This window comes from Coenobita brevimanus, chromosome 100 (genome assembly GCF_032717465.1).
Source record: "Coenobita brevimanus isolate Jiangsu-jjx chromosome 100, ASM3271746v2, whole genome shotgun sequence".
Lineage (NCBI taxonomy): Eukaryota > Metazoa > Arthropoda > Malacostraca > Decapoda > Coenobitidae > Coenobita > Coenobita brevimanus.
The window spans coordinates 64,571,207-64,584,527 of record NC_137053.1 but is presented as its reverse complement, the minus strand read 5'-3'; the positions used below and the strand labels follow the sequence as shown (position 1 = coordinate 64,584,527).

Here is a 13,321-nt window from a genome sequence, read left to right as displayed (position 1 = left end):
CACATGTAGGCTGGCATCAACTTGGTGCCCTCATCCCTATACTGTACTTTAACCACCTCTGTACACTGTGCTCACTCACACCCACAATTTTTGAAATCTCCTTTACACTCTTGTTTTCCTTACGAAATCCCACTACATACAATATCTGGCCATTTGATAGGTTCTTTTCTCTAAGCTGGTAGGGCCAAACCACAGCAAAAGCAAGTGCAACACTCCAAAAACACAGGCACACCACTGGAACTAAGAATCGCTAATCCTTTCCGTGTGAGGTCACAAAAGCAACTGAACGGGAATAGAAGCATGGTAAAGCACTGTTGGCAATGCTGTCCATCTTTCTGGCAAGCATTGTACATACCCCCATCCCCTGGCCCTATACTCTCATTCATACTGTACTCCCCTTGCCCCTATGCTCCAATACATAACCCCCTTTCCCAAACACTCCCATATATATGCCTCCTGCCCCCACAACCTCATATATAAACTCCCTGACTCCACAACCCAACATATATAAACCCCTTCATGCCCTCACACGCCATTTACAAGCCCCTAAAATAACAAATGAATCACTCTAAATAACAGTGCACTGGAGGAGAACACAGCAGAAAGTCAAGTACTGAAACTTTTAGTATACAGCACACCCTCACTATATAATCACTTGGTATAAGATCATTCAGTGAGTCAATCAACAAGAATTTTGGACTTTTTGTTTTATGACTTTTTTTACTTACTGGTACAAGATTACTGTGATGCCTGATTTCTTAACATACAATCCTATTTCTTATTTATATGACTGCCATAATGCTATATTCATTATATAATTAGTTTTCAAATACCCAACCCAGTCATAAAACATGGGTGTGCTGTTCATGGTGGAGTGCCAGTGTTAATCCTCTTTCCTCCCACCACAAACCACCCTCTTGCCACACTTCGTTACAACCTTCCAAAAATCATATAAGAAAATAATGACTCAAGTCAAACCCTTTATAAAGCAGTCCACTATCAAGAACTTTCGTCTATCAGTTCCGTATGTTAATTCTAAATCCTGTACTTAAAATAGTTCCGGTGCTCACCATCCACTCACTGAATGTAGTGCTGCTATCAGGTGACTGCACTTTCCTCTTCTTTCTTTCCTTCTGTCCTCTTCTGTCTTTCCTTCATTCTTTCCTCTTCCTTATGCCTACGAGTGACTCTTCTCTACTACTTCTGTCTTTTTTTTCCTTCATTCTTTCCTGCCTATGGGTGACTCTACACTGAATGACAAGCCAAATGGTTTCCTGTACACCAAGAAACCATTTACTATACTGGGTGGTAACCATATAACCAAATTATGGTGCCTGCAGGCTAAGTGGGTACTCAAGGCACTCCAATCAGACTAAACCTTTGCTGGTTTATATCCAAGGGATGGTTGGGGTTTATTGCCAACATAATGCCATTCAGGGATGAGTGAGGCTGGTCACTCTCATCTTAAATGTCAGGACCAACTTGCCTAGCCCTGGGCTTCTAAGCTCCTCATAGGGCAACTCAGAATTAGATGATGATGATGATGATGATGTTGACAACTTCCTTAGCAATTTATTTTGCACTTTACCCCTCAATATCCTCTTGCATGTTACTAAAGCAAGCAATGTTGATATCATAACCATGTGAATACCTTAATGCTGGTATCTGACAGCAAAATATTTGAGTTTGATTACTGTATATACTTGTGCACATCATCTGTTTTTCACAAAATAGCAATGCTCTCTTCATCTTAAATGCTAAATTATAACAAGAGATTAACATCATAATATGATGCTACATGGGGAAGAAAAAAAGAAAAAAAATAGAGCCTTGCTACTATCTTATTCTGCCACTGACCTATGGCAACTACTCTAATTACAAACCAACAAAAATCACTGCCAAGTTAAGATAAGTGAATTACAGTACAGTAATTAATGAAATTTTAGCTGACCTACTCAATCATGGCCAGTATTAAAGAAAGCATGCATACATGCATGCAGACACACATACTCTCTCTCTCTCTTGCTCACTTACAGTCTTGGCCAGAGCACCCATGGGTTCTGGGTACTGGTGTGTGAGCAGAGCCAGGAGGGCAGTGAAGGAACAGAGGCCAGCAGTGAAGACAATGAAGAATGGCAATTCCTTCTTGGGGTACACTGACACTTCATGGAATGCTGGAATATTACAATAACAAAATTAAATATACAATAAACAACAATAAATCAACAATGGAAAATAGAATTTCTTTCTTAGGATAATCAGACACCTAATGGAATACCATACAGAAAAATTACAAAACTTTTAATTCAATTTGCAGTATTCTAAAATCATCATCTCCATCGCCATCCTAGCCCTATTTCCCAGTAACAAATGGGATAGGTAGCATCCAGAAACAAGAAGAGAAAAGCATATCATTTAGAGACTCCTCAACAATAGCCAGTGACGTAACTAAGTCGTCTATCTATCCACCTTTCAAATTAAAGCCACTAATATTACATTATTAACAAAACTGCATAAACTTCTAAAGACTGCCATTAACCCTTAAACACTGTATCCAATCAATGCAGGACTGAGTTCCTAGCAAAAATATCTGAACTTCATATCAGTATACAGTAATTTTAACTAAACTACTTCCATAGTTCTCTCTGACAACGAAAGTATGTTTTCACGCCTGTTTGTTTATTTGTTAGTTTGTCTGTTAGCAGGATTACTCAAATGCTAAGAGAAAATTTGGGAGGTAGATAGCCCATGTCCCAGTGAACAGTGGATTAACTTTTGGGACTGATGTTTGTTAGTTCATTTGTCTGTTAGCAGGATTACTCAAAAACTAGATGACAGATTTGGACCAAATTTGGTGGGTAGATAGCCCATGTCCTACGGAACAATAGATTAACGTTTGGGACCAATACAGACTGTATTACAGATTCTGGATCCGGATGAGAACTGGAATATTAGGTAGTACTGTATTGCTTTTTGTAAACATGATACGTCAGGTATGACTCTGAAGCCATTACTAAAATGTTTATTATGGTTAACCGGCAAATTCAGACACATTCACTGTGCGCAGGTGCCACATTCACATAAGTGGATCATCACATGGAAAAAAAATCAAGTATAGCAAGTACGCAGGTGCCACATTCACAAAAGTGGATCATTCATCATTCATTCATTCATTGCCAGATGCCATGTATCCCAAACAGGGTGGAAAGGCCTTCGACAAGGTACCCCATAAGAGACTAGTGTGGAAACTAGAGCATATAGAAGGACTGAAGGGAAACCTCCTGGAATAGATGAGAGACTTTCTGAGAGACAGACAAATGAGGACAGTAATAAAGGACAGGATGTCTGGATGGAGAGAAGTAACAAGTGGAGTCCCCCAGGGGTCTGTGTTGGCGCCAGTAATGTTCCTGATTTACATAAATGATATGGTTGAGGGAGCGAAGTTATGCAAGTCTGTTTGCTGATGATGCAAAGATCCTGAAGAAGGTAGAGGCAGAGGAGGACTGTAAAATGCTGCAGGAGGATCTGGATAAGATACATGATTGGAACCAGAAGTAGGAAATGAAATTCAATACAAACAAGTGTAAAATATTGGAAATGGGTAAAAGTACTAAGAGGCCATCACTGAATTATATGATGAGTAATGAACCTATCACAAAAGCAAGAGAAAAGAAAGACTTGGGAGTGCTGGTCCAGGATAGTTTGTCTCCTGAAAAACATTAATAAGTTAGTTAGAGAGATGTATAAACTTCTGACTAACATAAGAGTAGCATTTCATTACATGGATGAGATGATGAAAAAAATTAATAGTAGCCATGATCTGCCCCAGGTTAGAATATGCAGCAGTACTGTGGTCCCCACAAAAAAAGAAAGATATAAACAAGATTGAAAGAATACATAGAACAGCAACTAAGATGGTCCCCAGTCTGGCAGATCTGTCATACAGAGAGAGGCTGGAAAAGCTGGATTTGCCTTCCCTAGAGGAAAGGAGAGAGAGGGGCGACATGATAGCAGTGTTCAGGACCATGATGGGAGTAGATAAAATTGACAAAGAAGATCTGTTTTTATGGGATAAGAGAGTAACAAGAGGACACAGAATGAAACTGAAGAAGCCAAGCTGCTTGAAGGATATCAAGAAATATAGTTTTCCTTAAAGATGTATAGACCTGTGGAATAACCTGGACAAGGAGATCGTCCAGTCTAAAAACTTAAACGAGTTTAAAGCAAAATTTGACTTACTGAGAAACAGAGACAGGACCCCATGAGCATAGCTCATTTCCTGTATATCACAACTAGGTAAATCCAACTAGGTAAATACACACACACACACACACACACACACACACACAAGATTAGAGTTTTCCTCTCATAACTGAAGTAGGGAAAGATACAGAAATTTTTTACATTATTCTTGTCCTTCCTGCAAAAACAAATCTTATGCTTTGAGAGGAAGTTAATGGTCTATCCATGAACCTCAGAGAAGGATACACCCCAAAACACAACACAATACAGTGCAAAGCAAAACAACTCCACAGTAGCAAAACACATCACCAAAACGCAACAGAAAAAAATGCATCCTCCCACCACACCACAACAAAAGTTAACACACCACACCACATCACAACACAATACAACAAAATGCTAGACAAAGCACCATACCCCTTACCTCACCACAACACATTACAGCATAACACAATTACACAGCACAACACAGCATACCACAACACACCACCACATTACAATATAACAAAATACAAGACAAAACAACACACCATACCACACTGCAATGCAATATAATAAAATACAAGACAAAACAACACTCCACACTACACTACAACATACTGGTGGTGACTCACAAGGTAAGAGTTCCCGGTCAGCACACTCAGTACATGTTGGGTAGGGGTAGAAGAGGTGACCCTTCTCAAGCGGGTAGGGTATGATGCGGAAGGTGCCCTCCCACGTACAGTGTAGCAGGTTCAGTGCACCCTCAACCTGGTACAAGTAAACATATTATTTAGTTAAATCATCATCATCCTGACCCCTCTTCCCCACCTGAGGACATCATGAGGCAGGGTTCAGAAAGCAAGGAAAGAGAAAATACAGCAGAGGGAGAATTAAACAACAGCCTGTCCAATGAAATGGACCACACACCCATTTACTTACATTCTCCCCCTCATAATCCCGAAATAAATTGTAACAGCCAACCATATACTGTACTGTCCACCAAGAAGTATAGAGGCATAAGTCTACCCTATTTAATGCAGTACAATTCTGTACAGAAAACCAGTCTATCCTTGGTGATACTACGTGATGAAAAAACTTGCCACCTCTCTGGGATCAACACAGGACAAATGTTTTATGCACTAAACCATTAACTCATGGCATCTGGCATATATTTCCACCAACCCTTCTCCTAGCTGGGCATTTCAGAAAAAATCACCTTTTTTTAACCTTAATGTCTCAGCTAATACTTAACCAAAAATAACAAACTGTCATAATACTCACCAATCCTTCAACTTCAAGCTGATGGCCCCATATTGTCCATGAAGAGAGAGAGAGAGAGAGAGTGGGGAACTGGGGCTACATTTGGTGTTTTTTTGCCCGTGTCCGTATGCGTGGCTGAGGTGTGGTGGTACAACTAAGGCTTATACTAGCCCTCCACAATAACAACACTTCCAGAAGACCGTGATCAACCACGAACACCATTTCCATGTAGGTTTTTCAGAAGTGTGGCATAAGAGCAGTTACTATAGCAATGACCTTAAGGCAGGCAGGCTCAGCTCACCATCGGCTCACCACCGTGCCACAATGCCTCCACCAGCACCTTACATCCCCCCCCCCCCTACACACAGATATATGTTTAGCGTGCACTGTCGCTCGATTCTAGCACCGCTGTGCCACTAGAAGTCTGGGTATTACTACAACTACTACAAATACTATTACTACTATCATTACTACTACCAGTATTATTATTACTACCACTACTACTACTACTACAGCCACCACCACTACTACTACTACTACTACAGCCACCACCACCACCACTACTACTACTACTACCACTACTGCTACTACTACAGCCACCACCACTACTACTACTACTACCACTACTACTACTACTACTTCCACTACTACTACTACTACTACCACTACTACAACTACTACATAAAACCTAAATCCATCCATCCATCCATTGCCAGACGCCATAATCCCGTACGGGGTGGCCATTTGACTCTGAGTTATTTGTTTTACAGAGAGGGGCACTAACCCTCCACCAACCCACTTGACACGTAGGGAGCACGTATGGTTTGGTTATATGGTTACCACCCAGCACTGTAAATGGTTTCTTGGCTTACAGGAAACCATTTGGTTTGTCACTCAATGTAAAGCCACCTGTAACGGAAAGAAAAGCAATAAGTAGTGACAGGAAAGATGTGAGAAATAGGAAGAGAGGAGGGCAGGCACAGAAAAAGAATGATAAAGGCTAAGGAAGAAGTAGGCAGCACTACATCAAGTGAGTGGATGATGGTCGCCACCACCTACCACTAAAACCTAAATACTGTACAGCAATAATAACGAGAACAAAATAATTATCCACATACTGTACTACCCATAATCCACTATATTTTCCACAATAACGATTTTTTTTTCCTGTGATATGTACTTTTTCATCATAACAAATATGTACACACACAAAAACTTTCAGTAGAAAATAAGGCACTGATTTCATCATGAAACAAACTTTCTGCTTCCACTAGCCACATAAATATACACAGAGTATTGGTGCGAGGCTTGCCCTACTGCACTTCTCCCTCCCTCCACCCTTTCTCCACTCTACCATATTTTCCACTACAGCAGAATTTTTTTCCTGTGATCTGTACTTTTTCATCAGAACATATATGTGCACATACAAAAACTTTCCATCCATCCATCCATCACCCAATACTATGTTGCCCCATGAGGAGCGTAGAAGCCCGGGGCTAGGCAAGTTGGTCCTGACGTTTAAGATGAGAATGACCAGCCTCACTCATCCCTGAGTGATAATACATGAGCAATCAACCCCAACAACCCCTTGGATATAAACCTTCACCGGCTCAATCTGACTGGAACATCATCCATTGTCTTTACGATGCAGTTCAGTGGAAGAGACAAGGCCTTTGGAAGCAGCAAGTTGGAAGCTACACCATGACAATGCCTTTGTCCATTCTTCTCAACTAATTCAGGAATTTTTGGCCAAGCACAACATCCTGCAGGTCCAGCAGGCTCCCTGCTCACCAGACATGGTTCTGTGTGGCTTTTTGTTATTCTCCAAGCTTAAAACTTTGCTGAAGGGTTGCCGATTTAAGATTAGAGAAGAGATCACGACGAATGCAACAAAGCACCTGCAAGAGATAACGAAAACTGACTTTGAAAAATGTTTTATGCAGTGGAAAGAACGCTGGGCTATGAGTGTCAAGTCAGAAAGGGCGTACTTTGAGGGGGGATTAGTATCCTAGCTCAACAGGTTAGCTATTTATTTTCTAAGAGCCTAAGGTCGGATACTTTCTGAATAGACCTCATATTCAACTTATGAGACTTCTGGTTCTTCTCTCTCTCTCTCTCTCTCAATCTATGAAACCTTCAGTATTTTTTTTTTTAACCATCAAAGATTTTATTAAACTTATCAATTTTTTTTTTTTTTGCAATCTCCAAAGATTACTTTCAATTTATGAGACCTCTGGTACTTCCCCACCCCATTTTTTTTCTTTCTGCCCCCTCCCCCAAAGATTTAATTCAACTTATGACACCCCAGTACTTCTCATTTTTCTTCTTGCTACCACTACACCTTTTATTCGGCTCATGGGACCCTTGGAATTTCTCACCCTTTTTTTCCCTTGCCATCCCCAGTGATGTTCTTTTTCTTGCTACCTTCATATTACTTCATTCAGCTTTTGGGAGACCTCTTGGTGAAGGGGTCAGAATACTACATCCAACTGCTATAGTTCAAGAAGTCTCTCCAAAGCTTAACAACCACTATATTTCAAGAAATCTCTCCAAAGCTTAACCCCGCCGTGGCCACTGGCGTCGAATGACTTTTAGCTGATAGACAGACACAGGCATCTTTTCAGCGCGGCATATAAAAAAACGGCAAAAATTTTTGGGAAGTGAACGAACATTCTGATCATCTTCAGACTGACCTACACTACACCCCCATACATCCCATCACGCAGTTCAGAGCCTGCTGGTGTGATGAGTGGATTTTCCATTTTTTCATTCGTGACCATGATTAAACAAGCACAACTACACCCACTACCTCGACCCAGATGGAAAATATCACCTTTGTCCTCCCTTGCGAAACACACACAACTACCCTGTTTATGATTATGAATAAATACAGACATAAACAAAAAAGACATGATAATAAGAGAAAAATACATATTTGTTTAGGTATCTTTACCTATTTGCTCAGGTTTGTTGTAATAGTTTGGATCATTCAATGCAGTGCAACTTGTAGAAAACTGTGAAAAGTTTTGGGAAGTGAACTAACATCTGGGACATAAGACTGACCTTCACTTCATGCTCTCACACCTCATTTGTCAGTTCACCACCTGCTGCCGTGATGAATGGATGTACGATTATTTTGCTCGTGACCATGACTAAACACACATAGTTATACCCATCATCTTGATCCAGACAGAACATATCATCTTTCTCCTCCCTTGTGAAACACACATGACCATCCTGTTCACGATTATAAGTAAACACAGGCATAAATAAAAAGGACATGAAAATAAGAGAAAAATACATTTTTGTCTTGGTATCTTTACCTATTTGCTCAAATTTGTCTTACTGTTTTGAATAATTTTGCATATTCTTTGCCTTTTACAAGCATAAAAGGAAAGTTTTCTGTGTTCACGTGATGCTTTCGTGGGTGGAAAGACCTCCCTTCTTTTCCTGGTAATCAGCTCATGCAAGGTGCGAATGGAAGGTCGCCTCGCATTTCACCCTCACTGTCCAGCCTGTACACTCAAGGGATGACGTTTATGTCACTTAGGTCTGAAAACAGAAACTCTCGCCTCCCTTTTCCAACAAACTCCATCACCCCGACTAAAAAAATAAGTCACTACTACCATACACACAATAAACACCGAAAAATGCAAAACAAATTCATAACACAATGTTTTTCATTCAAACCTCACATATTATGTACTAAAAAACTTCAAAATATGCATAACTAGTTATATCACACCTTTTGGGCACCACTGACAATGTTTTTTTGAAAAAAAAAAAAAAAAAGTGCAATGTTGCATCACTGCAATACCTATGTGTGACTAGGATCACCTGCCTAAATTCACGCAACTTCTGCATTCGATTGCACGCCACAGAATGGGTCTAGGAAGCTGATTTTTGCACTGCCAAGTGCATCGGAACTTCCTCTTCAATATGGCAAGGAAAAAAAAAAAAATCAATTTTTGAAACTTCAGAAAATGGACCTGGCATTGGCCAGGGGCGCATGTAAAATTCCAGACCTACAGCCACAGAGGGATTAAGAAGCCATTGGGGGGAGGGGGAATGATGCGTGAATTTTGCTATACCAGGCAACTTTAGTTGGTTCTCTAATAATACCTAATGGTCTACTGGGTTAAGGCATTCCAACTGGAAGGGGCAAATTAAGGCTTGCATCCAAGGAATGGTTGGGGATTATTCCTAACATACTCAGGGGCAAGGGAATCTGATCACCCTTGCCTTAAATGTCAGGAATCAATAGCCTTGCCCAAGGACTCTATCCTCCCCATGGGGTAAAAGGTGACTGAATGACAGATAAACAGCTCGGTATTCCTCCCTCACAAAAGAAACCTGTACTAATACAGGAAAATTCAACTACAGTAAACCCTCAATAAAACAAACTAATTGGTACCAGACCCTTGATATTAAAGCCGAACACCAAGCTGTTCAGTGATTTCCCAGGAGTTGAGGCTTTTACCGAACAAATATCGTTACATGTAGACTGTCATTCACCCATACAATCGTACACAATAACATACAGCTAGGTCTAAATGGCTCTTTTTCTCAATAAATTCTCTATTTACTAACTAATGTGTTTATTTGTACCTTTCAGGATGTATTTGAACTGCAAATAAATACTACAAGTAGGCTCTGGATAAATCTATGATCTTTTGTTGTTCAGTATTTACAAAGGTGTGGGTAAAGAAGACCCACACTGTACATTAACTGCTTCATTACAGTAAATACTATATCTTGAAGAATAGCAAAACAAACAGTACAAAACTGCTGTATGTACATTAAACATAAAAAAACTTAATTCCAACACCCACACAGATAGTCAACGATAACCACCACAATCCTGCATTATACTATACACTGCCTATACACTACTGTACACTCATCTTTCAGTAGTTACAAGGAAAATGTGGGTAAAGAAAACTCTCTGTACATTAGCTGTTACAATACAGTAAACAACGTACTACATATTGTATTACAGAATAGCAAAGCACGCAGTACAGAACAGCTGCATGCACAGTCACTCATAAAAGAAAGTACCCCCTTTTGACGAGAGGCCTTGTAACTCGTGGCATTCACGTCTGGTAACAATGCACCTGAAGTCAGGGATGAGGGTGAGGAATGGCATCCTTAGGGGTGCAGGGGAGCTGATCTGCATGAAACACAGCTTCTCATTATATTTAGAATCAATAACAACTCTACTTGAAATATGTAATATACCTTCAAAATCATACACCAACAACATAACTCTCCAGCAACCACACATTCTCACTCCCACAATATTTATGTCCTGAATGTCCTACACTTTCACAAGGTTTATATAATTTCTCTCTCTCTGTCTCTGATCTTTTGAGGCAATGAACCACATTCCTGCCAAAGCACTCACGAACATATATTTCTCTCACAAAGTTCGTTTACAAACATATTTTCACTCATGAACATAACTTCCTTGTCTCTATCCTTTAAGGCAATGAACCAAATTCCTGCCAATGCACTCATGAACACACATGCATGAGATGCGTGCCAACTCCAGATACACAATAAAACTGTGATATTTAATTAAATAATCCCTAACCCCTACCACGGGTTTGATAAAACCTTCAGACATTATTTCCCACCAGTAGGAGGGAAGGGGGCAATGGAAGGCATGAACTTGCTGGTGTTATGCACATCTTATATCAGGTTCAAGTGTTTAAGGTCAAATATTGAAAAGATTTGTACTGTAATTCAACATTATACAGTACAGATATTTCTTTATAACGTATTACTGAATACTGTTGATGTAATCACGTTTACCCACAGAACTCAGTCCATAGCAAGTTATTTACTAAGCGAAACAGATTCACTGCAACCATGCTGAACCCTGATTCAAAGATATGTGTTTGGGTGAGTGGGGGGAGGGGTGAAGCAGTGCTCCGATGCCTCCTCACCCCATCTCTGACGTCAGGTGCACTGTTACCATGCCTGAATACTGTGAGTTACAAGGCCTCTACCACAGAGGGAGTACACTCTGTTATGAGTGACTACAAAAAAAAAAAAAAAAAAAAAAAAAAAAAAAGCATTACACCACTTGCAAAGACAGTCAATGATAACCACCACAATACTGTACTATATGCTGCCTATATATTAAACTACTGTGCAGTACTTCACTGTACATCACTTCAGTCCATGACATCATCTAGCACAGCCGATTCAACACAGGACATTGGGGATGACTGGAAGAGACATTCTAAATATCTTCTTGCCCCTCTGTCCTCCAGCTAGGCAAAAGCAGCATGAATCTTGTCTTTACACCTGAGGATATCATAGACAGTTGTCTTTTTAAGCTTGTATAATATTTTGTCATCAGCTGGGAGCAAGACAGGCCTTCCTCGCTTTCCCTGATGATAGTAAGCTTCTCCTTCAATGATAATACTTTCCTCTTGGCCTTGGTTGTTGGGGGAAGATGAATTTGAAGGTCATGATGATATGACTTGAGCCAGTTGAGGTACAGTAGTACAGTATCTGGTGAATTTGAGGTGTGATGGAGGGAGGTCCTCTCATGATGCTTGTGTGTGTGTAATTCATCGGGTCGGTCAGGATCACTTGATGGTCGTGATGGTCAGCTTTTACCCTCCCGGAAGGGAGCTGAGAGCTCATATAGTCCGATCTAAGGGCAAGGCTGTGACCTTCACACACACACACACACACACGTCCCCTTGCTCCAGGGGTACAGTAACCACCCACTTCGTCAGTGAAACTTTTCGCAACCTGAGCGTGGCGCGAACTCCCGTCCACCAGTTGGCAAGCGGGAACGTTACCACTGCACCACTGCACCAGCGAGCGGTGTGTGTGTGCGTGCGTGTGTAGGGACATCACGCTCGCCAGTGTTTCCCACGTGACCATTCTTTTACTGTACAAAAGTTGTTAAATGAACACAGGGTAAATTCGTCGAAAGAGGGTTTGGTATACTGAGGGTTTACTGTAACATATTGCCATTATTGTGTCAGGAACTGGAGCTGCTGGCTGTCATATATGAGTCCCATATTCAGTTCCTGGCACACTTATGGCAATATGTTGGTTGGTACTCTTTTGTAATGACTTACTCTCTTCCAGTGTGGGAGGTGGAAAAATGCATATGCGATGGCTTCAGAGTCCCCTCGCTTCAGTATGTGTTCTGGTGGGAGAATCAGTGGTTTCATCTCCAGCAAGTACTGAAATGTAGACAGGTCTTAGTGGGTACATACTCTTTCTGGGGCCTGTGCCATCATTCAATCTGAAGCCCTATGCTGATGCTCATCATCATCATCATCATCATCATCCACACCTTTCCCACCATAGGGCAGGGTCAGGAGTAACAATGTCCACACAGCCCAAATTTGCCCAATCCAGTGGGCCACACTTCCATTCACTCATCATTCAAGCCCCTAGAATCCTGGCTCTATCGGATAAGCCAAAAACATTAACCACGTTCTGCAGCTTCACATAAACGTATCTGATAGAGTCAATCCGGACGCTAATGCTCCATCCATACAAAACAAGGATAGTTGCATGCAAGTGTGCACTGAACAGGAGAGGCATCAAAATAAGGACATTCTGTGACATGATCTATCACCTATATTTCCAGAATTCTGACTCACTCTGTACATCTTATATCACATCATCACCACCATCATCATCTGGACCTCCATTCCCACCCTGAGAGTGAGGAGTAGCAGCATCCAGACAGCTAAAGTTTGCCCAGTCCAATAGGCCACCCTTCCATTCACTCATCACTGAAGTCCCCAGAATCCTGACTCTATCTGATACGCCAAAAAACTTTCACCGCATTCCGTGGCTT

The 13,321-nt window shown here is 41.0% G+C and overlaps 1 protein-coding gene across 1 annotated transcript in view; it reads right to left on the bottom strand.

Annotated features, from left to right (window-relative positions):
- Positions 1–13,321, bottom strand: part of LOC145414579 (protein ST7 homolog) — a 73,442-nt gene that overhangs the window by 2,366 nt on the left and 57,755 nt on the right. The window contains exons 10-12 of the mRNA XM_080284097.1: positions 12,588–12,695; positions 4,857–4,992; positions 2,035–2,174 (exon numbers count right to left, since the gene is read on the bottom strand). Coding sequence (XP_080140223.1) covers positions 2,035–2,174; positions 4,857–4,992; positions 12,588–12,695 — 384 coding nt within the window. The remainder of the gene's footprint in view (positions 1–2,034; positions 2,175–4,856; positions 4,993–12,587; positions 12,696–13,321) is intronic.